This window comes from Oncorhynchus mykiss, chromosome 1, assembly GCF_057628025.1.
Source record: "Oncorhynchus mykiss isolate SJ-2025 chromosome 1, ASM5762802v1, whole genome shotgun sequence".
NCBI classification, from domain to species: Eukaryota; Metazoa; Chordata; class Actinopteri; order Salmoniformes; family Salmonidae; genus Oncorhynchus; species Oncorhynchus mykiss.
Window position 1 is genome coordinate 26,768,260 of NC_143022.1, and position 27,777 is coordinate 26,796,036.

Consider the following 27,777-nt stretch of genomic DNA (forward strand, 5'->3'; position numbering starts at 1 on the left):
AAAGTAGAAGTATAAATCATTTCAAATTCCTTATATTAAGCAAACCAGACAGCACCATTGTCTTGTTTTTATTTATTTATGGTTAGCCAGGGGCACACTCCAACATGTAGACATAATTTACAAAGGAAACGTGTGTTTAATGAGTCCGCCACATCAGAGGCAGTAGGGATGACCAGCCATGTTCTCTTGATTATCGCATGAATTGGACTATTTTCCTTTCCTTCTTAAGTACTTTACACCACTGATGGCATAGCCATGGTAGCCAAAATATTAGCCTGCCCAGCATGATGGCCCTAAGCATGATGGGATGTTAATTGTTAATTAACTCAGGAACCACACCTGCGTGGAAGCACCTGCTTTCAATATACTTTGCATCCCTCATTTGCACAAGTGTTTCATTCAGTTACTTGTGGTCATTAATGGGGTTGGTTTTAGGCAGTACATTGGAAAACATGTTGGAGTCACAAGGCCATTAAGAGACGCCAGCCAGCCAGAGAGATTATGTGTAGTGTGGGGTGGGGTGGGGTGGCCAGGCACAGAGGGGGAAATGTTGTACTGTGTGGCTGGATGAATTGGTCCCTTCAGCCATCATGGAGCAAAAATGGTGGACATCTATGGTTACACTTCTATGTGCATGCCAAGAAGGGACCTCCCATAAACAGCCACTAGGAGGCTAGGGATGCTTGCAACCCCTTTGGTCCTCTTTAAGGAATAAGTACTGAATGCTGGAACACTGAACTTAGTGTTTAGAATTGTGTACAGACATCAAACTAATCTCTATTATTCATCTGTCTTAACATGTAGATGTGGCCTACCTTTCCCTTTCTACTCCTGAGGGTGTATGTCAGGTGACTGTGTAATAAGACTCTCTATGCACATGTATGATGTGTGTAAACTAGCAGCACCATATCAGCAAGTAAAATTATGAGTATGTGTACATTTATTTGGCGAATAAAGGTGATTTGAGTCTTCTGATTTTGACATATTTGGATTATGTGAAGAAATGAGAGGCAAGGACACCATAGAGACGACTGTGACAGTGTTGTCTGACATTCGTTTGTGTGGTGTGGAGATGTCAAATACAATCTTTGTTATAGCCTATCTATCAGGCTGAACATCTGCTTTCAGTCTACAATATTGTCAGCAATTTTTGATTTCCTTGATACAGCCTGCCACTGTTTGACAACAAATCAATCGGTCTCATAATGCTGAGTGACTGTAGATGTCTAGCCATATGATGTAAGCATATCTGACATGAAAAAACCCAGTCTTATAATTGTTTTGAATATAATTATGTAACTATTCAATACGTCTGTGACTGAAAATCTATGCCAGACTTTTCTAAGGTGTCTCAATGCCGCAGAACAACTGTTGAGCCTATCGAACAAACCATGGTATCTCAGCTCATACAACATTCAATGTTACATAAAGGCAATGTTTCACAGTATATTGCAAAGTAATATATTTTGTGTATTGTATATATTCAAAGATATTTTGAAGATGTACAAGAATTATGGGTTTAAGAATAGACCTATATTTAAAAGGAACTATGGGATTTGTACATTTCCTGAAACAATAGCGTTTTACATTATTTTTACAATGTGATGTAGTTAGCACAATGATCTGTTATTCAGTGTAGTTTGGTCTCTAGTGTTCAACATTGCCACACTTGTCTTTTTGTAGATTCATGGACGAGACATCACTCATATCACCAATATCCCTATTATGATTTAGGGATGATGCTTCATGTAGATTTAGAACAGGCAGTTAGTTATAACTGTCATGTAAAAGTAGTAAACCAAGATAGTATTTCTAATACAGTAGTAGGGTACAAAAAAAATCAGAATCATTCACCAGCATATGGCTATTGCAACATAAAATACACATTTTATTGGTATGTAATAGCTGAAAATAAAGTATTGTAGCCACCTATATATTTAATTATGTTTAAATATAGAAGGCAAGACATGTTGTTGGAAAAGGTTTTGAATTTCAAATCAAAACAGTTATTTTTCCGACTTGTACAGCAGTTGAAAAAAAATGTATTTTTTATCTGAATAAAAAAATATTCTCATTCGACTGTTGTGGTGATTTCTTCCCCCCCCCATCTGAAAGTAATCACTGTACAAATGTCATGTCAAGACATTACTAAATCCTGTCATCTGATAAGTGCAATAACAAAGATATTTTAATAATACACCACAGTGTTAAGCAAATTCCAGCAGTGTAACCACTGACATAACAAAACAAATATGCACACAGCCTAGTTTCAGATGTCCCATAACCTCAAGCCAGAGGAGTGTGTCCCAAGTACAGTCTTGCAATGGGTGCTCCATACTTGTGGGTCTGGCGTCATTAAGAGTGCGGCATGTCCTTTGCTCCCATAGAGGTGACCAGGGTCAAGGTCGTTAGGCACAAAACGGAAGAAAACAGACTGCAACAGGGACTATCTGAACTTGTCCATTTTTTTCCAGTTAAAAGTGTTTTGCGACAGTGAGGCCTATAATGCATATGACCAAGCACTTCACTACAGTTTCTTGGGCACATTAGTGATGATGGGCTTTGGGCGAGTATTGAAGATGAGCTTCTTCTTGATGAGGGAGGAAATAGAGTAGGTGGTGGGGTTCTGCTGGTTGATTTCCATGGGAACCTTCTCCCCCTGTGGGAGGCCAGAGTTGTTTCATCAGGACAGCGAAGGGCTTCTCCAGTTTGACCACCTTCCCATAGAGGATGTGGAGTCCCACAATGAGCACAGGTACACCCTGGGGAGGGGACACAGGTGAGCACAGTAAAGACAAGACACAACATCTCTGAGTGGAAAGAGGTAACAGAAGAGTGTACTAGCACTGCATTATAGTGCCATGTTGTCAAGTGCCTTTTTGGTGTAGAGCAGATCTCCCACCAGGTTCCCAGCCAATCCAGAGTTCTGCCTGGACATCATTTCCCCCTGGAGTTCAACCAGCAGCCACTCAGTAGGACCAGGTCCATCCACACTGGACAGGGATGGATAGGGGAGTAAAAACAGATGTTCTCACCAAATACATAGACATCAAACATTGTCACTAAACATGATGAAATTCATCTTTCATACACTACAGCTGACTGATTGCGAGTGTCAATGCTGTCTGTCTCTCAACATATCAGACTCTGTTTATAACCATCTGACGAAATGAAATAGTTAGCTAGCTAGGGAAGTTATACTATCCTGCATGTTTTCATACTCTGCGACGAGACAGACAAAACTTCTCTGAATTGACCATGTATAAGAATTCAATTGATTGAGAAGTCTTACCTTGAAGTTTTAACAATTTGAACCATTGTGCTGCTTGCAGAAAGGTAACTGAAACACTATCCAGGGGAGGAGAAGAGAGATGCAACACAGGCAACAATGCAATATTGTTAGGTAAATATAATGACGCATTAACGCTAATTCTGTCACTGACAAGTCCTGTTTGTTTTAATTATTCATAAATATTATCCTGCCAACCACTATATGAAGAAGTTTAAGGAAAACATCAACTCAAATTGCTCCTTTTGTAATGACCACCCAGAAACAGTTGTGCATCTTTTTTTGGCATTGTATGCATGTAAGAAAACTGTGGCAAGACATCAGTAGGTTTATAATTGAACACATTTATGAAGATTTTACACTATTATGGAGAGATATACTGTTTGGATTCTTTACATACAATAGAAAGAAATAAGCGGAATCATTTTTATGTAATTAATTTCATTATTCTTTTGGCCAAATTTCATATACACAAATGTAAATTTACAAACAGAAAACCACATTTTCGTACCCTACAAAAATAAATTGAACAGTATTTTAAGACAGTTAAATGCTCTACTAACAAAAAAGCTGTTAGAATTGTAAGTATATGCATGTCCTTTAAGGTCCTTGTGTAATTGTAATGTGATATTGTACCCCTAGCTCGATTGTCTATTGTTTGTAATCTATGTATGCTTGTGTTCCCTCATGTGCTTTATGTATTGATTTGAAATTAATTTAAAAAAAAAGAAGAAAAAAAAAAAAGGCCTGTTTGTTTTAAGATGAAACATTTTTATGTAATTATTTTCATTGTTCTTTTGGCCAAATTTCATATACACAAATGTCAATTTACAAACAAAAAACACATTTTCTTACCCTACAAAAAGAAATTGAACTGTATTTTAAGACAATATTAAATACTCTACTAACAAAAATGCTGTTAGAATTATAAGTGTATGTAAGTTATGTCCCTTAAGGTCCTTGTGTAATTGTAATGTGATATTGTAGCCCCTAGGTCGATTGTCCATTGTATATAATCTATATATACTTGTGTTCACTCATGTACCTTCTGTATTGATTTGTTGTTAATAAAATAAAAAATAAAAAAAAGTCCTGTTTGTTTTCATGTTTTTCCCGCCACGAAGGTACCACCTTCATCCGGCGCACATTCGCGTCACTTGCATGTAGTGGTTTTCGTTTCCAGTTCAAAGGTGTCCAACGTGGTTGCTGTAATTCGACGTGTGGACATAGGAATTCATGTTTGGTAAAAGTGAAGAAAATACTAAAGAAAGGGACGATAAAAGTAAGCGTTTTCTTTAACTGTTTGTATGTGCATTGTAAATTGTTATATGTCAACAATATAATGATTTGCGCATAGGCAAGCGGTGTTCTTTCAGTGTCAAACGAGCAGCTAGTTTACCAGCCAAATTGTGTGCTAGCTAACGTAACGTTAGCTATCCAAGTAACGTAGCTAGTTATTTAGCTAACTAACGAGAACTAATTAGCGTGCGATTTTTTTTTTTAGTTGCTAGATAGCCATTTTGTTGCTTACATGTTTCAAATTATGACTTGCATCACATTATGACAGTTTAGTCGGTAGTTAACAAACGGCACGAGGCTAGCTAACTGCATAACAATAATGACTTCCATGCAAAACTCTTACTCCTCTTAATTTTAGCATCTAACTGTTTTCTTAGATTAGTGACAATGGGGGAGTTTAAAGTGCACCGGGTTCGATTTTTCGACTACATGCCAACTGCCATCAGAGCTATGGCATTTAATGCCCACACAGAGAGATTGGCCCTGGGACGAATGGATGGGAGTGTGGAGATTTTCAACTTCGCAGACCACTATTTCCAGGAAAAGGTTAGTAACTCGTTTTATACATGTATGGCCTATTCAGAATGAAAATACACATTATGCTTGATCCTTAGTCTACATTATAGCACACTTAAAAGGCTTTACACCTCCCTCCTTAGGACATTGTTGATGCTTATTGTTGATTAACATTGTCGACAGAAATAAACCCACGGTTGGTAGTCACACTTGCCATTAATTAACACTTGTTTTGGAATCTGCAGGTTATTCCAGGGAAGGACTCCCGGTCAATCGAGGCCCTGTGTTGGGTTGGAGGACGCCTGTTCAGTGCTGGCCTAAATGGAGAGATCACAGAATATGATCTGGAAAACCTGAGACCCAAGTACTCCCTGGAGGCATACGGGGGCCCCATTTGGACCATCACCAGCAATTCTCAGGGGGCACACTTAGCAGTCAGTCACATCTCTGTAATAGTGTCCTTTCAAAAATATTGGAATTTGTGTTTTTCATGCTGACTTTAGATGGAATTTAATGATGTATTTTTTTCTAATCATGTTAGATTGGATGTGAAGATGGGACAGTGAAGTTGTTTGAGGTACTAGAAGAGAGCATTCAGTTTGAGCGCAATCTGGACAGACAGAAAGGTGAGTGGAACAGGGTATTGATTCACTTGTCTAAACATTTGTTCCTTCCTTACATTACAACCTTTCTTGATATGTTTTGTCATCCTTGCTGTCAATGGGGTTGCAGCTGTGTTGACAACTGACCTCTTCTAGTGCAGCTTAAACTGTGTAATCCTGTCTTTCAGGTCGCATCATATCCCTCTCCTGGCACCCCTCTGGCACACAGATTGCTGCTGGCATGATGGACATGATCCGTGTCTTTGATGTCCCGACGGGTGAGTTCGGAACAGCCATGTGAAAATATTGTCAGGCAGTTAGTATGCTAACCACGGTGCATTTTTGATAGGTTTCCAATTTTGGACTTGTTTGATCCTGACCTCCAGTGTTTGTTGTTTCAGGTCGTGCTGTACAGAGGCTCCTGGTGGATCGGGGCTTTGGAGGCTCTAAGAGTCGGGAGACTGTAGTCTGGAGTGTAGTCTTCCTGTCAGACTGTACTATCATCAGCGGTGACTCTGCTGGGAAGGTCCAAGTCTGGGACGGACACACCGGTACGCTCGTCAAAACACACCTGGTGACCAAGTGGGATGTGCTGGCATTGTCTGTCTCCAAGGTGAGAGGGTGTTCAATGTGATGGACACTTGCCCTTTACCAATATTTTATCCCTCCTTCCAGATTGTTGCCCTCTGTTTATTAGGAGGTCCTAGAGAATGTAGATGTCTCTGATTGTTTGAATTCATATGTTGCAGGTGAACATGATTTGTTTGACCCAACTAATGTGAATTCGTAGGCTTGACTAGAGTGGAGCTTCCTTGTAGACTGGTTTGTGTGTGATTGACAGGATGAGAGCAGCGTGGTGGTGGGGACGTCAGAGGGTACTGTGATCCAGTTCCAGTTCATTGCTCCTACTCTGCAGCAGCAGCAGGACAAGGAGTGGGTCAGAACCAGGACCTTCAAGAACCACACGCATGATGTCAGAGCCCTGGCTGAGATCGAGACCGCCATCGTCTCTGGAGGTCAGTGCTAATGTTCAAATGGATAAGGGGGAAATGCTACTGTAGTACAACAAATGCTGCTCTATATTGACTGCATTACTAATTATGAAAACATTCTCTCCTCAGGTATGGATACCCAGCTTGTAGTGAGACCCCTCTTGGAGAAGTTTGATGAGAGGTCACATGCTTCGGCACTTCGCAAGATCCAGTTTCCCCATGTGAGTACAGAACTAGTAGAAATTACTCTGGCATCAGAGCTGTTGCAAATAATGTTAATTGCATAGATTCTGAATAGTGAATTCAACAGAATGTTCATATTAACATTGAACAGATTGTTGTAGAATTGCACAAAAAAATCTTGATTTCATCCTGTTTGTACTGTTCTTTTCAGCGGAATCTAGTATTTTGTGCAAAGAAGGCAGGGCTACTGCTCTTCCAGTTCCCTGGCCAGCTGGAGCTGTGGAGACTGGGAGAGAGTGATGGACATGGTGAGAATCTCACTCACATGGATGGAAAGAGGGAGATGGGAAAATACAGTCAATATCATGCACATTATTGTAGCAACTTTTCAAACAAAGGGGAATGATTATCACACTTGTCTAATGGGTATAGTTATTGTGTGCTGTATTTGACAACCCATCTCTCTAACTTTCAGGGAAGCCAGGAGACAGCTTGCCTCTGAAGAGGAAACCTGAGAAACTCCTCCATCTCAAGAGAAAGGTAGGCATTTCTCCTGCATACAGCTGTTTATCACCTCAGTCTGTAGAACGATCCAAAATCACCTCACCTTTGGGAGTTTCATTTTAACTGATCTAATGACAGTATGCATTGAATTTGAGTGGCATAGTCTGAGTTTATGTAATGCTGAAGAAACCCTCCAACTGTAGTTTTGTTTTTCTGTGATATTTGCCTTCAGGGTGAGGATCATATCTGCTGCAGTGCTCTGTCCTCCTGCGGAGGATGGCTAGCCTACTCCACCATGTCCAGTGTGCGTCTTTACAGGCTGCAGACGGACAATAACGACATCAGTATAACCAAGGTATAAACAAGTCTTGATTGTGTTCTCCATTATGTTAGATACACAATCAGCCTCCTCACCTACTTTATCATGTTTGCTAAAGTGGTTTGCTGATCTGCTACACAAATCCCATTTAATTTATTGACTAATTCATAAAATCCTGTTTATTCTAGTTGAATGTCATTTGAGCTTGTTGAATCTGAAAATAGATTGTGTGCTTTCACTCTCCCAAGGGACAGTCAAATGTATAATCATTCAGATAGTCCAGCTTTGACTGGGCAATAATTTCACTCTAATATTTAGACTAAGCACCCAGTAGATGGCACCATTTGTCAGTGCTTTAAAATATCAGTTTAAAATGCTAACATTGCTGGTTGAGCCCAGTCTTGTTCTCCTCGTACGTTGTTCAGTAAGATAAGTATAACAAATCTGTCTCTCCCCAGGTACCCAAGCTTCCAAAGATCCTGCGCTCTGCACACCAGCTGTGTTTCTCTTCAGACTCCTCCAAACTGTTTGCTGCTTCCAGCCAATCATCAGTCCTCGTTATTGCCCTTAGCCAATCTGAGTGCAAGTATGTGCACACCCTCAAGCCTAAGTCAGGTCAGTGGATCATCAGCAGTATTGGTTATCTGACCTGTCAACTGGCAAACTGCTTGTTGAAACTGCAATGTTGATGTTCACTTAAAAACCAAAGCTTTGTGCTGGATAACCTAATCTCTGTTTTTGGTAACATGGCCTCACTTTGCTGTTTCCTTCTCCAGGATCCAGACAGCCCATTCACTTAATGACTAACAGTGTGGATGGGAAGTGGCTGGCGACAGCAAATAGTGACTGTGAGATCCACGTCTACAATGTACAGAAACTAAAGGTGATTGGGTTTTCCACTGATCCAGTCAAGCTCTACAGCTGTTCTGTAAGACTAAACGTAGCGTAATCTGTTTCCAATGACAGCCTGTTTCCATGACCCTGTTCTTGTGTTCCAGCTCCACTGTATAGTACCTGTGTATGGTTCCTGTCCCAGTGCCATGGGGATCCACCCCACCACCAACAACCTGACCATGGTGCACGCTGACCAACAGGTAAACACCATGCCATCTCTCATACTGCCACTGCAGATATTAGTATCTCTCAAGTATACTTTTAACAGGAGTAATGTTGAAACTTGTGATTTCTGCTGTAGTTTTATGATTTAGTACTCTGACACGTGTAGATATGCTGACTGTTCTTTGGTTCATGTCTATAGATATTTGAGTACTCCATAGTGGAGAAGCAGTACACAGACTGGAGCCGAAAGCTTCAGAAGCAGGGGCTTCACAACTTGTGGTTGGACCGGGACACACCCGTCACCCACGTGACCTTCAACCCTAAAAATCCTGAACAGATCCTCTTGCACGACATGCACATGTTCTGCATCATCGACCAAAGTCTGGTAAGAAACCTGCATCTCTCCTACAGACATCCTTCTTTTTTGTTTTTCTTTAGTGTTTATCCATCAATGTCCTTGTCATAATGGCCTTTAGCAGTCCTTCTCGGTTGAGCCTTTTCATCTATTAAAGGAACAGTGTTGGTTAAGTGGCCTGTTATGGGTCATATTGACTATCATTAGAATACACCTGCTTTTACTGGCCTGTGAGGTTAACACTGTCACCCTCTTCCCTTTCAGCCCCTCCCTGACCAGAAGACCCAGTTCTACAATCAGATGACCCTCAGAAGCCTATCAGAGCAGGAGAGGCCCAGTCATCTCCATGCTTTCAAAATATGTAAAACCTTCCAGGTGAGTGTCTGGCCAGGTAGAACCCAAACTGGGACAATATCAGGATTCTGTTGGATATATCTTATATACAGTAGGATTGTAACAGTACACATATTCGTACCAAACTGTTTGATGGGGGACCTTGGCTCAGTCTCTGTGAACCCAAATGAATACATACAAATAAAAACACTATGCCTATTGTTTCAACAGAATAGCCTGAAACAATTTTTCAGCTCAGATTTACTTGAGGCATGGGTCTACAACAATAGCGTAGTAAATCTGAGCTGAAAATTTTTTTTCAGGCTATTCTGTTGAAACAACAAGAGCCTATGCATAATCAAAATTCTAATCTTAATTGGCATGTTTCAAACTGTCCTTTTGTGAGGTGCAGCCGGGAACTAATGTAGCTCTGTACGGTGGTGGGGGTGGTAAACCAGGAGGAAGATTCTCCAGTTTGGGAACATTTAGACTTCCTAGTCGATTACAAGGATGATTGACAGAGAGTTGTGGATAAAATGTTAACAGTATGTCTCCACGCTCAACAAGAATAGCCTATGCTGCTGCCAACACCTCAAATGTTGTCACATTTACATTGACATCGCCCCAGTCTTCCAGAGCAAAGAAACAACACATCATCTCCCCTCTGCATTCAAGCAGTTGATTTTGACCGGTCCAAAGAAATTACAAGATCGATAGGTAGGCTATATTTAAGCAATAAGGCACGAGGGGTGTGGTATATGGCCAATATACCACGGATACAGCCCTTAGCCGTGGTATATTGGCCATATACCTCAAACCCCCGAGGTGTCTTATTGCTATTATAAACTGGTTCCCAACGTAATCAGAGCAGTAAAAATACACGTTTTGTCATACTCGTGGTATACAGTCTGATATACCACGGCTGTAAGCCAATCAGCATTCAGGGCTCAAACCACCCAGTTTATAATTATATATATTTTTTACAGTCTTTGGTTTATAGCCACAGATATGTGCCTCTTTGTGGTTAAGAATAGGGGTTTCAGCACCTGGTAAAAGTGCTGAAGCCACGTTACCAGCTTCCCCCTTGCACCAAATTCAGCAAACCAAAGCCAACGTTTTCAAGGAATTGGCCAATGCTGTGTTTTGCTTATCATTGACCGCCCATCACATTACTCTGGAGTGGGAGATGTACCGTGCTACAGACACGCCTCCTTTTATGAGAGTCACGAGCAAATCTGGCACTGAGAAGAGGCAGTGTCATAGTGTGTTTGTAACCAAGTGGGAATTTACCACATACGACTGGGAAAAATCCACTTGGAATGGCTCTCCAACTGGTAATTATAAGTAGAGAAACTCGTTTATCATGCTGAGCACCCACTTCTCCCACTTGGTGACCTCTGATGTCACCTACTAAGGAAATTGCCTCGTAACAGCATTTTCAGCTGTTAAATGCAACAACAAAACACTATTTATAAAAGGCAATTTGTTTTTTGAACTCTTTCATTTGTTTACAAGCATGAAGCTGTACTTTTAGTTTATGGTTGATGCAGCTGGTTGGCCATTAGCCAATCAGTGTTTCTCAATGAGTTCAAATCACATGAATGCATCCAACTGGTATTTACGACTTCACAATTAGTAAATTGCCACCTGGTTGAAAATTAGGGGTCTACCGATTTATGATTTTTCAACGCCGATACCGATTATTGGAGGACCAAAATAAAACGATACCGATTAATCGCACAATTTTTATATATATACAGTGCCTTGAGAAAGTATTCGGCCCCCTTGAACTTTGCGACCTTTTGCCACATTTCAGGCTTCAAACATAAAGATATAAAACTGTATTTTTTTGTGAAGAATCAACAAGTGGGACACAATCATGAAGTGGAACGACATTTATTGGATATTTCAAACTTTTTTAACAAATCAAAACATGAAAAATTGGGCGTGCAAAATTATTCAGCCCCTTTACTTTCAGTGCAGCAAACTCTCTCCAGAAGTTCAGTGAGGATCTCTGAATGATCCAATGTTGACCTAAATGACTAATGATGATAAATACAATTCACCTGTGTGTAATCAAGTCTCCGTATAAATGTACCTGCACTGTGATAGTCTCAGAGGTCCGTTAAAAGCGCAGAGAGCATCATGAAGAACAAGGAACACACCAGGCAGGTCCGAGATACTGTTGTGAAGAAGTTTAAAGCCGGATTTGGATACAAAAAGATTTCCCAAGCTTTAAACATCCCAAGGAGCACTGTGCAAGCGATAATATTGAAATGGAAGGAGTATCAGAGCACTGCAAATCTACCAAGACCTGGCCGTCCCTCTAAACTTTCAGCTCATACAAGGAGAAGACTGATCAGAGTTGCACCCAAGAGGCCCATGATCACTCTGGATGAACTGCAGAGATCTACAGCTGAGGTGGGAGACTCTGTCCATAGGACAACAATCAGTCGTATATTGCACAAATCTGGCCTTTATGGAAGAGTGGCAAGAAGAAAGACATTTCTTAAAGATATCCATAAAAACTGTTGTTTAAAGTTTGCCACAGGCCACCTGGGAGACACACCAAACATGTGGAAGAAGGTGCTCTGGTCAGATGAAACCAAAATTTAACTTTTTGGCAACAATGCAAAATGTTATGTTTGGTGTAAAAGCAACACAGCTGAACACACCATCCCCACTGTCAAACATGGTGGTGGCAGCATAATGTTTGGGCCTGCTTTTCTTCAGCAGGGACAGGGAAGATGGTTGAAATTGATGGGAAGATGGATGGAGCCAAATACAGGACCATTCTGGAAGAACCTGATGGAGTCTGCAAAAGACCTGAGACTGGGACGGAGATTTGTCTTCCAACAAGACAATGATCCAAAACATAAAGCAAAATCTACAATGGAATGGTTCAAAAATAAACATATCCAGGTGTTAGAATGGCCAAGTCAAAGTCCAGACCTGAATCCAATCGAGAATATGTGGAAAGAACTGAAAACTGCTGTTCACAAATGCTCTCCATCCAACCTCACTGAGCTCGAGCTGTTTTGCAAGGAGGAATGGGAAAAAATGTCAGTCTCTCGATGTGCAAAACTGATAGAGACATACCCCAAGCGACTTACAGCTGTAATCGCAGCAAAAGGTGGCGCTACAAAGTATTAACTTAAGGGGGCTGAATAATTTTGCACGCCCAATTTTTCCGTTTTTGATTTGTTAAAAAAGTTTGAAATATCCAATAAATGTCGTTCCACTTCATGATTGTGTCCCACTTGTTGTTGATTCTTCACAAAAAAATACAGTTTTATATCTTTATGTTTGAAGCCTGAAATGTGGCAAAAGGTCGCAAAGTTCAAGGGGGCCGAATACTTTCGCAAGGCACTGTATATTTGTAATAATGGCAAATACAATACTGAATGAACAATGAACACTTTTATTTTAACTTAATATAATACATCAATAAAATCAATTTAGTCTCAAATAAATAATGAAACATGTTCAATTTGGTTTAAATAATACAAAAACAAAGTGTTGGAGAAGAAAGTAAAATTGCAATATGTGCCATGTAAAATGCTACCGTTTCAGTTCCTTGCTCAGAACATGAGAACATATGAAAGCTGGTGGTTCCTTTTAACATGAGTCTTCAATATTCCCAGGTAAGAAGTTTTAGGTTGTAGTTATTATAGGACTATTTCTCTCTTTACCATTTGTATTTCATATACCTTTGACTATTGGTTGTTCTAATAGTTACTTTAATATTGCCAGCCTAATCTCGGGAGTTGATAGGCTTGAAGTCATAAACAGCGCAATGCTTGAAGCATTGCGAAGAGCTGCTGACAAATGCAATAAAGTGCTGTTACGAGCCTGCTGCTGCCTACCACCGCTCAGTCAGACTGCTCTATCAAATCATAGACTTAATATAATAACATACAGAAATATGAGCCTTAGGTCATTAATATGGTCAACCCCCGGAAACCATCATTTCGAAAACAAAATGTTTATTCTTTCAGTGAAATACGGAACCGTTCCGTATTGTATCTAACGGGTGGCACCCCTAAGTCTGAACATTGCTGTTACGTTGCACAACCTTCGATGTTGTGTCATAATTACGCACAATTCTGGCAAATTAGTTCGCAACGAGTCAGGCGGCCCAAACTGTTGCATATACCCTCACTCTGCGTGCAATGAACACAAGAGAAGTGACACAATTTCCCTAGTTTAATATTGCCTGCTAACATGAATTTCTTAACTAAATATGCAGGTTAAAAAAATATATACTTCTGTGTATTGATTTTAAGAAAGGCATCGATGTTTATGGTTTGGTACACATTGGTGCAACGACAGTGCTTTTTTCACGAATGCGCTTGTTATATCACCTGTTTGGCGAAGTAGGCTGTGATTCAATGATACATTAACAGGCACCGCATCGATTATATGCAACGCCGGACAAGCTAGATTAGCTAGTAATATCATCAACCATAACTAGTGATTATGTTAAGATTGATTTGTTTTTTATGAGATACGTTTAATGCTAGCTAGCACTTTACCTTGGCTCCTTGCTGCACTCGCATAACAGGTAGTCAGCCTGCCACGCAATGTAATCCACCACGATCGGTGTCCATAAATGATGATTACCAATTGTTATGAAAACGTGAAATCGGCCCTAATTAATCAGCCGTTCCGATTAATCGGTCGACCTCTATTACAAATGCAGCTTCAGAGTGGACACTTACAACATACCAGTCCTGTCACAACAGACAATACCAGGAACATTGTGAATGCTGAACAATGTGAATGGCATTTAATTTTCCTGTTGTACCGAAACCGAACCATGACACCAAAACCGCAATACGTACCGAACCGTGGGTTTGGTGAACCGTTAGACCTCTAATATACAATAATGAGGTGTTTAGATTCTATAAATGTGATAATGGGTAAAATCAGTTTCTTTATCCTCTGTGTTTCCTGTGTAGGACTTGCTGTCTGTGAGTCTGCTTGATGACCAGTCTCTGGTGATGGTGGAGCGCCCCCTCCTGGCCATCACATCCCAGCTACCTGCTCCCGTCAGACAGAAAAAGTTTGCCACATAAACAATAGGGAGAGATGTGTTTTTTTTGTTTGTTTGTGGCTGCCCTTCGATTCTCTATCCTTCTCCCCGAAGTGGGCACACATTCATTGCATTTTAAAAGATTGCGACTGCTGTGACCAGTTGCACATTTCAGGAGCAGGGAAGGGAATTGGAGCACAGCCTGTCTCTACACCCCTGACCCATGCTTTGTAAAGACTGTTTGATACAGTAATAAATAAAATATTTACTGTAATGTACAGACTTTTGTCATTTTTCGCAAGGACAGTCAATCATGCATGGTTAGGTTTCAGTGTAATGTTTGTCTCGAGTTTAAGTCTACAATAATGTAAATAGCAGACCATTCCTCAAACATACCGTTTATTTGTAATACACAAAGCAACATTACAGCACCAGTTTGACATTTGGATATTACTGTCTCCCTCATAGAAAATGGTTACATGTTGTTCATACCTCTAGCTTATTAGTTGTGGAATTCAGTCGTGTAGACCAGCTTATTGTTCTGTTAGAAGAGACAGCCTTAGAACCGAGCACCATTTGATGTACTAAAATCCAGATATGGATATTCCTAACCACTCACACCCGTCTTTCTGTCATACTAATGTTCATTTTTGGACCGACTGAGGGAATATACTGAATGTAATATGTCCTATTTCATGTACAGTCGATACAAACACTTTGAACAGCTCCTGTGTGTTGATGATGGGGTCATACTGGTATAAGGCCCAGCTTGCTCTCCCACCATGATTGACATGCTTTGACATGTAAGCAGAGTGTATGGATTGTGTTGGTAGTTCTGGGTCTGTTCCTCGTCTGTGTGTTTATGGGATCTTCATCCTGTTGGCCTGAAGGGTGAGAGGACCAACAGCAGCACATAGTCCTTATTTTCTCTTATTTCTATGAGATAAGTGTGTGTGTCTGGTTGTGGGGGGTTTCAGTGCATCTACTTTGATATTGTGAATAGAAAAAAGGCTGTTATTTTTGCGGTTTGAGACCGATCAAGAAAGGAGCTTTGTCTTGTTCATTTCTCCTTTTCAACCATAACACCATTACGTCTTACCCATGACTAAACCAAAGCATGTTTCTGTGTGTGTGTAAATCTGTCAAAGTATTGTTTAAAACCCTGCCTGCACCATTATTACAACCAAAGGAGTGTGCCAGTTTGAGAAGAGGTAGGAACTGAAGGCTTGGTTTCCTCCTTTCCCCAGGCCAGACATGGGAAGTGTAAAGCACCGTAGGGTTGTCTGGTTGTTCTGTTTTCCGTTGTCAAGAGAGGTATGATATGTGGGCTCTGATAGCTGAGGTTCTGTGTTGCGGTATCTGAAGATCTGAGGAGAGACGGCTTTGAAGAGACTACCAGCTTTTTACGATCTGTCAGATACAAATGGTTATTATAGATTGTTATATTGACCTTTGATAGCTCAGTCATAGCAAACAATATACGCTATTTTCTGTCCTCTTATTTTCCTAAATGGCATCCCAATAACACCTACCTCATCCCATGTGTTTGTGGTGTTGTTTCTCATAGGCCACTGCATTATTAGAGCTGCTTCCAATTCCTATAGTGGAGTAATGACAGGCATGTTCATGTAAAAGAGACCCTAGCAGTATAATTATGGAGTATACAGGACAGTTGATCACCACACTTACCCAAGTAATCCTTATAGTCCTTGTAGGACTTTTGCCTCATGGGACGTCCATCTAGATGAGAAATAGCACCTCTAGTTCGTGATTATGCCAGTTTTTAGAACTACATTAAATGTCTGACTGAATCGGACCTTACCAGAGTTGCCACGAGACTTGATGCACTGTCCCCGATTGGGGATGCCAGCGGCGGGATTTCCTTGGTTGATGATGTGGCACTCATAGCCTGTGGGACAGTGCAGGGGCTCGTCACCATCCTCTGTGGTGCTGCAGGCCTCCGCTGGAGAGCAGGGGACACACAGGTCAGAGGTAAACTAAACACACACACTGATGGTGTTGCTTTCAGGTCTGTTTTAATGGTGATGTTCCAGGCTACTCACCCTGCAGTACCTCATCTGGACCGTCTAGAAGCCAGCCATTCCCTCCCAGCCACCGAGGCTTGGGTTGAATCAGCCAGTCCAGCACTGGTCAACACAAACACATAATTGGTAAGTTTGATCCTAATGATATCATCAGTATTTTACTGCATATCCTAGTACCAATGGTTAGAACTATGCCCACGCTATGTATGACCATGCGTGCTGTCATATGGGTCGATAAGTGTGCTTTTTTGTGTACTGTCACCTAGATCACAGGCGCTTGCTTACCTGGTGGTGGCTGCACTGACTCCAGACAGGCGTAGATGCAGCCGTTATAGCAGCAGCGCTTGTGGCGCTCACATTCTGAGTCAGAGCGGCAGCCGGGCACCTCGCAGGCCCGCTCCGGCAGCATCTGAGGTGGGGGTGGGCAGCGGTCATTCTTCTGGTGCTGCGTGGATTGGGACTGCTGATTTGGATACTCATAGTCCTTAGAGGAGAGAACAGAATTACTTTGTTTGAACAGAAATGTGCAGTCTACTATCCTGAGGCTGAAACAGAGAGACCTGGTCAATTTCAACACAGTAGTTGATTGCTGGAATCTTTGTGTACATACAGTAGGCCAACAAAGATGAATTGTGACGTGTGCTTGTCCTAACACCTTTGACCAGCAGGTGGCGGTAATGGATTTTTGTAACATACTTGTTGCAACATTTTCCATCAGCTTCTTCTGTTTGTTATATTTTCTGTGTTAAGCTATCATGCCTGTTAGTAAACACCTTGACCACTCTAAACAAGTAGAGCGATGAAGAACTGAAGGCTAATAATTTGTTCTTAACTGCCTTGCTAGTTAAATAAATGAAATAAAAAATTCAAAGTCAAGGGGGAAACATTTTTTATTTCTTTACCTTTATTTAACTAGGCAGTTCAGTTAAGAACAGATTCTTATTTTCAATGACGGCCTAGGAACAGAATGTGAATGTGATACAGGAAAATATGATTATGTCAAACACACATTCTCCACCTGACCTGAACAGTGGTGGTCTGTGATTTTTCTCTAAAGGAGCTTGTGAAACACTTACATAATCAGTTCTGTAATACAGCCATGGCTGTACTTACTGCTTTGCTCGGTTCAATAAACTTGAACTATTTCCTTTCACCTATGGTGTGAACTACTTCTATTTCCTTTCACCTATGGTGTGAACTACTTCTATTTCCTTTCACCTATGGTGTGAACTACTTCTATTTCCTTTCACCTATGGTGTGAACTACTTCTATTTCCTTTCACCTATGGTGTGAACTACTTCTTGGAGGATTTCATACGTCAAACACTGTTTTATTCAGGTTTGTTATCACTGTATGTGATGTGCTTATAACCATGGAGCTAAGGAGGTAGTGTTTGTGGGTCTTTCCTAATATTTTCCAAGTGCTATTCCATAGAGGAGCTGCTCTGGCACAGCAACAGATACAGTGAGATCCGGTTTCCAGTTGCACCTGAGCTAGCCTACTGTACAGGGCCAGCCACACAGTCTCATTCTGAGGGGCTCACTCTGACTGCCAACACTAATCAGGATGCAAATGTTCCATGTAGTCTGGCCAATGTCAACCAAAGCCCATCTTTATCATGGAGCTCCAGACCAGACACTGTAATTTCAAGTGCACATCCTGCTGCTCTCGACGTGGATACCCTGCCGGCCCGGGTAAGGTGTCCCTGTCCCTTTCCCCCTGACAGAGAGACTGTGCCAGGGGCCCTCTGAGAGTTTTTTTTTTTTTTTTTCCCCCTCTCACTAATTAGATAATGGGCTTGCCGACTGCACGTGATCGTTAAAACTGCACTGTTTATTTGGCAGGCTAAGTGACTGCTCTTCCAAACCAACCATAAAAACGAAAGTAACTGTTTGGCGCTGGTGTTTGACACAGAATGCATGTTTGTAATAAACACACAAATAATTTGCTCTGTCAACTGCCAGCCTGGTGGGTGGGGTGCCAGGTCTTACCATGGCTCAGTGACTGGATCAACATGTAGCGTGTGGCAACACACGAGTGCACTACTTTCTTTCCTTCCATGTCAGTGTGACTGCAGTAAAAGTAACACAGTGCTGACTTGGTTAGGTTATTGATCCTGATTTTACGCTAATTGACCATGTCTTAGTAACACTTCCAGATGTTTTATGCCCTTTACAGTGATTCTCCTTCCTCAAAATGAACCTTTAGAGCTTTTTGACCTGATCAGAGCTTGATAGAGCAACAGAGTTAAATTCAGGATGAGTTATCAGGCAACATCAGTGCTCTCTTCATTCAAAGAATTCATGCTTTTAGCAGCTGTGGTCCACATTGGCCAGATTGGATCCATCATCTGTCAGATCTTCTGACTGTCTCCTGAGGGTTTCTAGGCCGAGCTATATTAGCCTGTCCTACAGTATGTCAAAGAGAAGCCAATCACACGTCACAATGCTGTTGGGTCTACAAAAGGATTCTAATCATGTTTACAACTTTACAGGTAATGATTATGGGAGGCAAAGTAGGCCATTCACTTTCATCCTCATGTCACCCTGTATCTTTACAAATGCACTTCAGACAACTCCAGGTTTAAAGTACAAGAGTGAGGTTGATTATCCATGTGTTTGGACAACGTGAGCTACAGTGACCATGGTTCATTATCTGCCCAGTTCCCATGGTTTCTCCTCAGATCTCAGTAGCAGAGGAAGTAGAATATCCGGTTCCTGTCTATCAGTCTGAATGCCAAGCTGCCCTACCATGTCCTGTACTGTGCCGTGCTGTATGTGTCTGTTTGATGTTCAGTCCCACATTGTTTATTTACAGTCATTGGTCTCTTCCTGCTGGGCCACAGAGATGCCAGCAGACCTGTTATATTGATTACTTCCAGAGAAGTGTTTTCAAAGCTGAGCGATTCAGCATAGTGGGCTAAAGCCATCAGAGACCTTATTTGGCTGCAGACTGTGATGTAAACTGTAATCAGGCCATTGACGTCTGTACTGTATCTAGTCCTTAGATCAGACACATCCTGATTCCTAGAACTCCAGGAAGCACACCACTCAGCTTCTCCAGTGAAACGATATGCAATGTGATAGTCGTACACCCCAAATAGATGTATGGATTGCACTGATTATTTAATGATAGTCATACTTAAGTATTGACCATGTTATTTAGATCCGTATCTCTTTCTTCTGTAATACAACAGCATCCATTCTCCACCCTCCTTCCCATTCTGAGATCCCCTATGCTTAGAAAGTTTTCCAGACCAGCCTTGCTCTAGCACCAGTTCATGTTGCAAGGGTAGAGCTGCCCCGTTCAAGGTGCGGGACTCTAACCTGGAAGCTTACAAGAAATCCTACTATGCCCTGCGACGAACCATCAAACAGGCAAAGCGTCAATACAGGGCTAAGATTGAATCATACTACACCGGCTCCGACACTCGTCTTATCTGGCGCTCGTCTTGCAAACTATTACAGACTACAAAGGGAAGTAGGCTGCGGGGCCAGACGGATTACCAGGACGGACGTGTGCTCCGGGCATGTGCTGACCAACTGGCAGGTGTCTTCACTGACATTTTCAACATGTCCCTGATTGAGTCTGTAATACCAACATGTTTCAAGCAGACCACCATAGTCCCTCTGCCCAAGAGCACAAAGGCAACCTGCCTAAATGACTACAGACCTGTAGCACTCACGTCCGTAGGCATGAAATGCTTTGAAAGGTTGGTAATGGCTCACATCAACACCATTATCCCAGAAACCCTAGACCCACTCCAATTTGCATACCGCCCAAACAGATCCACAGATGATGCAATCTCTGTTGCTCTCCACACTGCAATTTCCCACCTGGACAAAAGGAACAATTATGTGAGAATGTTATTTATTCCCCCTCAGGAAACTAAAAAGATTTGGCATGGGTCTTGAGATCCTCAAAAGGTTCTACAGCTGCAACATCGAGAGCATCCTGACTGGTTGCATCACTGCCTGGTACGGCAATTGCTTGGCCTATGACCGCAAGGCACTACAGAGGGTAGAGCGTACGGCCCATTACATCACTGGGGCTAAGCTGCCTGCCATCCAGGACCTCTACACCAGGCGGTGTCAGAGGAAGGCCCTACAAATTGTCAAAGACCCCAGCCACCCCAGTGATAGACTGTTCTCTCTATTACCACATGGCAAGCGGTACCGGAGTGCCAAGTCTAGGACAACAAGGCTTCTCAACAGTTTTTACCCCCAAGCCATAAGACTCCTGAACAGGTAATCAAATGGCTACCCAGACTATTTGCATTGTGTGCCTCCACAACCCCTCTTTTTACGCTGCTGCTACTCTCTGTTTATCATATGTGCATAGTCACTTTAACTATACATTCATGTACATACTACCTCAATTGGGCCAACCAACCAGTGCTCCCACACATTGGCTAACCGGGCTATCTGCATTGTGTCACACCCACCACCCGCCAACCCCTCTTTCAGGCTACTGCTACTCTCTGTCATATATGCATAGTCACTTTAACCATATCTACATGTACATACTACCTCAAGCAGCCTGACTAACCGGTATCTGTATGTAGCCTCACTACTATATATAGCCTGTCTTTTTTACTGTTTTATTTCTTTACCTACCTACCTATTTCTTTACCTACCTAACCTAATACCTTTTTGCACTATTGGTTAGAGCCTGTAAGTAAGCATTTCACTGTAAGGTCTACAGTTGTATTGTACTGTTGTATTCAGCGCACGTGACAAATAAACTTTGATTTGATTTCCTGCCATGACATTGACTGACTGGCTGAGAGGCTGACTGAGTCACTGGCTGGCTGACTGACTAACTAATTGTCTGACAGCTGGTGAGTTTTGACCTTAATGTATAAAAGGATGGAATGTAGCCAGACATATGCTATTTTTTAATAGTTAAACTGAGACATAGCACCCATGCAGGTGACTGCCTGCTTCTGCACTAACTGTTTTACCATGGTGTTTTATCTTGATGGATGTTTGGACTATCACATGTTTATTATATCACCAGAGAGCAGTGGGGTTGCTTCTCCAGCCTGCTCTCAGCGGGGAGTTGATCATCCTGTGGGTGTGTACAGTAATGTCCAGACCATCCTCACATCATCTGACTGGGAATAACGTTCATAACTCCTATCGAAGCCTCAGTGGGCTAAGTGTATTAACTCTGACCTACACAGATGTTTACTCAAACCAAGTATGAAACAGACTTTACCACCTGTGGATTTCTTTCAGACTATTTTTACTGTATGCCAAGGCCATATTATGTTTTGTATTTGTTATGCATATTTGTATTTTTTTAATCCTATTTATATAGAGAGTGGTATTTACTGGCTATACTAGAGGGATTATAACCTATATTGAGTGCAGCCATCTTGGAATAGCCTAGTAAATTAATTTGGCTGACATACTGGAATGAGCAAAGTTAGGATGCCTCTTCCAGTCTTGTTTGTTCTGATGTCTCAGCACACAAACAGCCCAATCCCATGGGATTAATGTCTTTATTGCTACCATTGATATGGAGCTGTAGCAATTAGATGGTAAATATAGATGTGAGAATCACCTGGGGAGGAAAGAAAAGTCCTGAGAGGCCGTGGCAGATGGCCCAGAAACAGAACAGGAATGCCTCCTTGAGAATGTTGTTCATTTACAGCTCAGCGTTCAACACCACAATGCCCTCCAAGCTCGTCACTATGCTCGGGACCCTGGTAGTGAACGCCTCCCTCTGCAACTGGATCCTGGGCAATAAAGATGAAACACCAGATGTCATTTTAGATTCTGAGCTCAATTTCAATTCACATATTAGGAATGTGACCAAAATATTTTTTTACCACAGAAAGACTCATTCATGCTTTTATTACAAGCAGTCTTGACTACTGTAATGCTCTCCTGTCATTGGTAAACTACAAAACAAACAGAATGCTGCATCATGGGTACTGACCAAGACCAGATGGAGTGCACACATTACACCGGATTTAACGTCTCTGCACTGGCTGCCTGCCTTCTTCTATTGGTTTTTAAATCAATCCACTATTGTGCACCAATACGTGTCAGACATGCTTTTAAGTTATGTACCCAGTAGGTCGCTCAGGTCCTCTGGCACTGGCCAATTAACTATCCAAAAGCCTAGGACCAAGAAGTATGGAGAGGCAGCCTTTAGTAATTTTGCCCCCAGCCTCTGGAATAGCCTGCCAGAGATCCTGAGGGGGCTGAAACTGGTCATATTTAAAAGAGATCTTAAAACACCTTTTTAGCTTTGCTTTTCCTTAGGGTGTTTTTTTTCAGTTTTTGTTATTCTTTAGTTGTTTTATTCCCTTGTGTTTGTTGTATAGTAAATATTGTTGTTGTATAGTAAATATTACTCTTTTTCTTTATTATTTTTTTTTTGCGAAGCGCATTGCAATCATGTCTGAAATGTGCTATATAATTACATTTGGTTTGATGATTTGGAAATTCTGACGGGCTGCCCCCAGGTGGTGAGGGTAGGCAAAAACACATCTGCCATGCTGACCTTCAACACGGGGGCACTTCAGGGGTGCATGCTTAGTCCCCTCCTGTACTCTGTTCACCCACAGCTGTGTGGCGGCGCACGACTCCAACACCATCATTGCGTTTTCTGATGACACAACAGTGTTAGGCCTAATCACCGATGATGAGACAGCCTATAGGGAGGATGTCAGTGACTTGGCAGTGTGGTGTCAGGACACCAATCTTTCCCTCGATGTCAGCAAGACAAAGGAGCTGATCGTGGACTACAGGAAACGGAGGGCCGAGCATGCCACCATCCACATTGATTTGGCCGTAGTGGAGCGAGTCGAGAGATTCAAGTTCCTCCTCCACATCACTAAGGAATTGTTTTATAAGAACAAATTCTTATTTACAATGACGGCCTACCAAAAGGCCTCCTGCAGGGGCTGGGATTAAAAATATAGGACAAATCACACATCACGACAAGAAAGACAACACAACACCACATAAAGAGAGACCAAAGACAACAGCATGGTAGCATCACAACATGACAACATCATGGCAGCAGAACATGGTAGCAGCACAAAACAGGGTACAAACATTATTGGGCACGGACAACAGCACAAAGGGCAAGAAGGTAGAGACAACAATACATCACGCAAAGCAGCCACAACTGTCAGTAAGTGTCCATGATTGAGTCTTTGAATGAAGAGATACACTCAAACTGGACTTTTTTATGTTGGAGCTCGTTCCAGTCGCGATCTGCAGCGAACTGAAAAGACGAGCGACCCGATGTGTGTGCTTTAGGGACCTTAAACAGAATGTGACTGGCAGAACGGGTGTTGTATGTGAAGGATGATGGCTGCAACATATATCTCAGATGTGGAGGAGTGAGGCCTAAGAGGGTTTTATAAATAAGCATCAACCAGTGGGTCTTGCAATGGGTATACAGAGATGATCAGTTTAAAGAGGAGTATACAATACAGCGATGTGTCCTGTAAGGAGCATTGGTGGCAATCTGATGGCCGAATGGTAAAGAACATCTAGCCGCTCGAGAGCACCCTTACCTGCCAATCTATAAATTACGTCTCCGTAATTTAGCATGGGTACGATGGTCATCTGAATCGGGGTTAGTTTGGCAGCTGGGGTGAAAGAGGAGCGATTACGATAGAGGAAACCAAGTCTAGATTTAACCTTAGCCTGCAGATTTGATATGTGCTGAGAGAAGGACATTGTACCGTCTAGCCATACTCCAAAGTATTTGTACGAGGTGACTACCTCAAGCTCTAAACCCTCAAAGGTAATAATCACATCTGTGGGGAGAGGGGCAGTCTTCTTACCAAACCACATGACCTTTGTTTTAGAGGTGTTCGGAACGAGGTTCAGGGTAGAGAAAGCTTGTTGGACACTAAGAAAGGTTGTAGAGAGTTTAACACAAAGTCCGGGGAGGGGCCAGCTGAGTATAAGACTGTATCATCTGCATATAAATGGATAAGAGAGCTACCTACTGCCTGAGCTATGTTGTTGATGTCATTTGAGAAGAGCGTGGTTCCTAGGATTGAGCCTTGGGGTACACCCTTGGTGACGGGCAGTGGCTGAGACAGCAGATGTTCTGCAGTGACTTTATACACCCTACTCATTGAGAGAGGTAGTTAGCAAACCAGGCCAAAGACCCCTCAGAGATACCAACACTCCTTAGCCGGCCCACAAGAATGGAATGGTCTACCATATCAAAAGCTTTGGCCAAGTCAATAAAAAATAGCAGCACAACATTGCTAAGAATCAAGAATGAATTAACATGGTACACACACACCAACAGTTGTGAAAAGGCACTACAACGCCTCTTCCCCCTCAGAACCTCAACAATTTCTACAGCTGCACAATTGAGAGCATCTTCACTGGCTGCATCACCGCTTGGTACTGCAAGGCGCTACAGAGGGTAGTGCCTATGGCCCAGTACATCACTGGGGCTGAGCTCCCTAACGTCCAGGACCTCTTTACCAGGCGGTGTAAAAATGGTCAAAAACGGTTCTCTCTGCTACCGCACGACAAGTGGTACCGATGCACCAAGTCAAGGAACCAACAGGAACCCGTGAACAGCTTCTACCCCCAAGCCATAAGACTGCTAAATAGTTAATCAAATAGCTACAGAGACTATCTGCATTGACCCCCCTTTGCACTAACTCTTTTGACTCATCACAAACGCTCTTGCTACTGCTTATTATTTATCCTGTCGCCTTATCACTTTACCCCTACCTATACCATATCACTTTACCCCTACTGTACCTTTACCCTTACCACTTTACCCCTACCTAAGCTTTTCACTGTCAGCCTACACCTTTTGTTTACAAAGCATGTGACAAATAAAATTAGATTTGATGTCCAGACACATGTCAGGATCAGAGAATATCCCCCTAGATGTGATACAAAAACAGGTGTGTGTTACTAAGCAGTGGAAGCTGTGGTTATTGTAATGTTCTCCCCGTGCTAGCAGATTGTTGGCATGTTTTTGGCTGTGCTGGCCAGCTGCTCATTCTGCTTTGCTGCTCTGGAGGGAAAAAGAGAGCTCCATCCTGTGCCTCTACATCCCCTCTCTCTGCCTCCCATCTCTCTCTCCACCGCTGTCTCTGTCTGCTGCTCTTACTACAGAAACCCCTCCGTGACAATGGCCATGCTCTGTTTCTCTGTGTTCAGTCTTCTGCATGACCGTCCGTCACTCCTCCACTCCTCACACAGCCAGGACAGAGTGGGGAGGACAATACACAGGGGACTACATTCTACATCAGGGGGACTACAGGGGACTACATTCATGAAACCATGGTGCTGCTATTGCTAAAACCTCCAAACTACATCCCTCTGCCACCCTGCTAAAACAGTGTATGTACTGTATGTCCACCAGCTTTACCTTCTCCCCCCCCCCCCCCCCCCCCCAGACACACACACACACACACACACACAGTATTGCTGCAGTGAATGTACTCCTATCAGGTCTAAACCCCACCTTTTGGTTAAGCCCTCTCTTTCTGATCCGCCGGGCACCTCCTGACCCACAGGACAGCACCAGCATGCAGAGCACCAACATCAGGGGTGTCCGGATGTGACAGCCAGGCATGGTCCTAACACTTCACTCCTCCTGCCCTCTTCACTCTGTTTCTTCTCTCTTCTTCTGTCACTCTCTGTATTCCTTACTGTATCCTTCTTCCTTGAAGTTTAGAAAATGTTCTCTCCTTTTCTTCAACACTGTGGTGTTCAGTCCAGTGCTTGGTATTCCTTATTGGGCCGGTGTTGAGGCAGTGGCTCCCGTGCTTGTGAAGCCAGCGATTACACAAGCTCTGCTATAGGACAATTATTTTTATCCGTCTGCGCAGGGGAAACTGCAGGGGAAATAAGAAGAGAGGAAAGGAAAGGAGGAGAAAGAATTAATAGAGCCACTGTGGAGGGAAAAGAAAGAGGGAGATAGTTAGGGGCGTCAAGGAGAGAAAGCCAGCTGTCTGTGCATTGGTCTGCTGGCACGGCAAGCACATGTCTGCCTTTCACTGAGAGAGAGGGAAGGAGAAAGCGAGCGGGAGAAGGAGGAGGGAGCTCAAAGGAGGGAGGGGAAGAGAGAGAGAAAGATTTTCAGTATACTGTAAAGGGGTTACTGAATTTAGTCAGATCTGTATTTCATATTACAGTATTAACTATGTATGCATACATTTTACATAATGACTAACTTGTGGGAATAGGAAATGCATGATATACTGTAAGAAAGTCACTGGAAGTGCCATGACTAAGCATTCCTGAATAGGCTGTATGTTGAGAGGATAATGTAGGCATTCAACCAGAAAGAATAAAAGCATGTTTCGTGATCCAGAGTAGGGGCCACTTGTCTGTGAAATAGCATGTTCCCTCTCAAACTAGGACATATCCCCTCACCCTTCTCACTCCCTAAATCCCCTCTACCCCCTGGCCCCCTCATTCCCATATCCTGCATTGAAAGGGGGAAAGAATGCTAAGCCTGTACAAATCTTTGTCATTATTAGTTTTACAGGAGCAAGGCTTATGTCACAATGGGGCCCTAGCTATAGTAACACAAAAGAGAGAGAGAGAGAGAGAGAGAGAGAGAGTAGAGCAAGGGAGAGACATGCCTGTCTGTCCCCAGCGGAGCCTGGATGAGGTATAAGTTGGGAAAAGTTGCATAAAGACATGGCTACAATCACCCCTGATGATGGAATGATGTGATGTTTCCTGCCAGGAATTGGGTACTGCATTGGCTCGATAGCACAGGTAATGTGATACAGTAGCTACAGTAATAACAGCAGAAACCAAAGACTATGGAGCTATGACCTACAACTATGGTAACATAACTCAGAGAGGCATAATGCATGCACAATTTGGAGCTCAGATCAGCACGTGATGAAACTCTTTAGAGCACATGTGAATAAAGGTCATTAATTAGTAAGAAACTCCCCTCAGGTCTTAATTGAAAGAAAAAAACAAAAACCAGCAGACACTATGCCCTCCATGGAATGAGTTTGACACCCCTGCTTTAGGGAATGGTTGTGTCATGTTGGTTGTTGGTATATGCCCATTATTACATCCCCATAATACAGCACGGGTAGAGTTGTTGAGTGGTGTTTATAGGACTGTTGATTATAGCCAGTCTATATACAGCTCAGTATTAGACGTGGCTGTGCTCCATGCAGACAGCAGTCAGTCTAATTTCTACACCGTGGGGTTAGGGGGTCACCCATCACTGTCACTGCGACCCCAGACTGCCCCACCTTCCCCACA

The 27,777-nt window shown here is 42.5% G+C and overlaps 2 protein-coding genes and 1 long non-coding RNA gene across 3 annotated transcripts; 1 reads left to right on the plus strand and 2 right to left on the minus strand.

Moving 5' to 3' along the window:
• Positions 1-1,862: 1,862 nt before the first annotated feature.
• On the minus strand, positions 1,863-4,823 carry LOC118959932 (uncharacterized). The gene is made up of 3 exons (XR_016491238.1): positions 4,335-4,823; positions 3,293-3,348; positions 1,863-2,993 (listed from the first exon to the last, which is right to left on the minus strand). It is a non-coding gene; the product is annotated as an uncharacterized LOC118959932 (long non-coding RNA).
• LOC110519996 (U3 small nucleolar RNA-associated protein 4 homolog) lies at positions 4,384-14,760 on the plus strand. The gene is made up of 17 exons (XM_021596940.3): positions 4,384-4,571; positions 4,966-5,134; positions 5,350-5,538; positions 5,646-5,730; positions 5,895-5,984; positions 6,108-6,319; positions 6,548-6,722; positions 6,828-6,919; positions 7,093-7,189; positions 7,357-7,421; positions 7,618-7,740; positions 8,163-8,319; positions 8,481-8,587; positions 8,703-8,798; positions 8,963-9,148; positions 9,383-9,493; positions 14,413-14,760. Exons 2-17 carry the CDS (start codon positions 4,976-4,978, stop codon positions 14,527-14,529), a joined length of 2,061 nt encoding a protein of 686 aa, XP_021452615.1. The 5' UTR covers positions 4,384-4,571; positions 4,966-4,975; the 3' UTR covers positions 14,530-14,760.
• A 108-nt stretch (positions 14,761-14,868) lies between these two features.
• Positions 14,869-26,564, minus strand: LOC110520001 (WAP four-disulfide core domain protein 1). The gene is made up of 7 exons (XM_036974449.2): positions 26,006-26,564; positions 16,817-17,015; positions 16,550-16,633; positions 16,309-16,449; positions 16,176-16,226; positions 16,019-16,084; positions 14,869-15,896 (listed from the first exon to the last, which is right to left on the minus strand). The coding sequence occupies exons 1-6, from the start codon at positions 26,114-26,116 to the stop codon at positions 16,020-16,022; spliced, it is 651 nt and encodes a 216-aa protein (XP_036830344.1). The 5' UTR covers positions 26,117-26,564; the 3' UTR covers positions 14,869-15,896; position 16,019.
• Between the last annotated feature and the right edge of the window lie 1,213 nt (positions 26,565-27,777).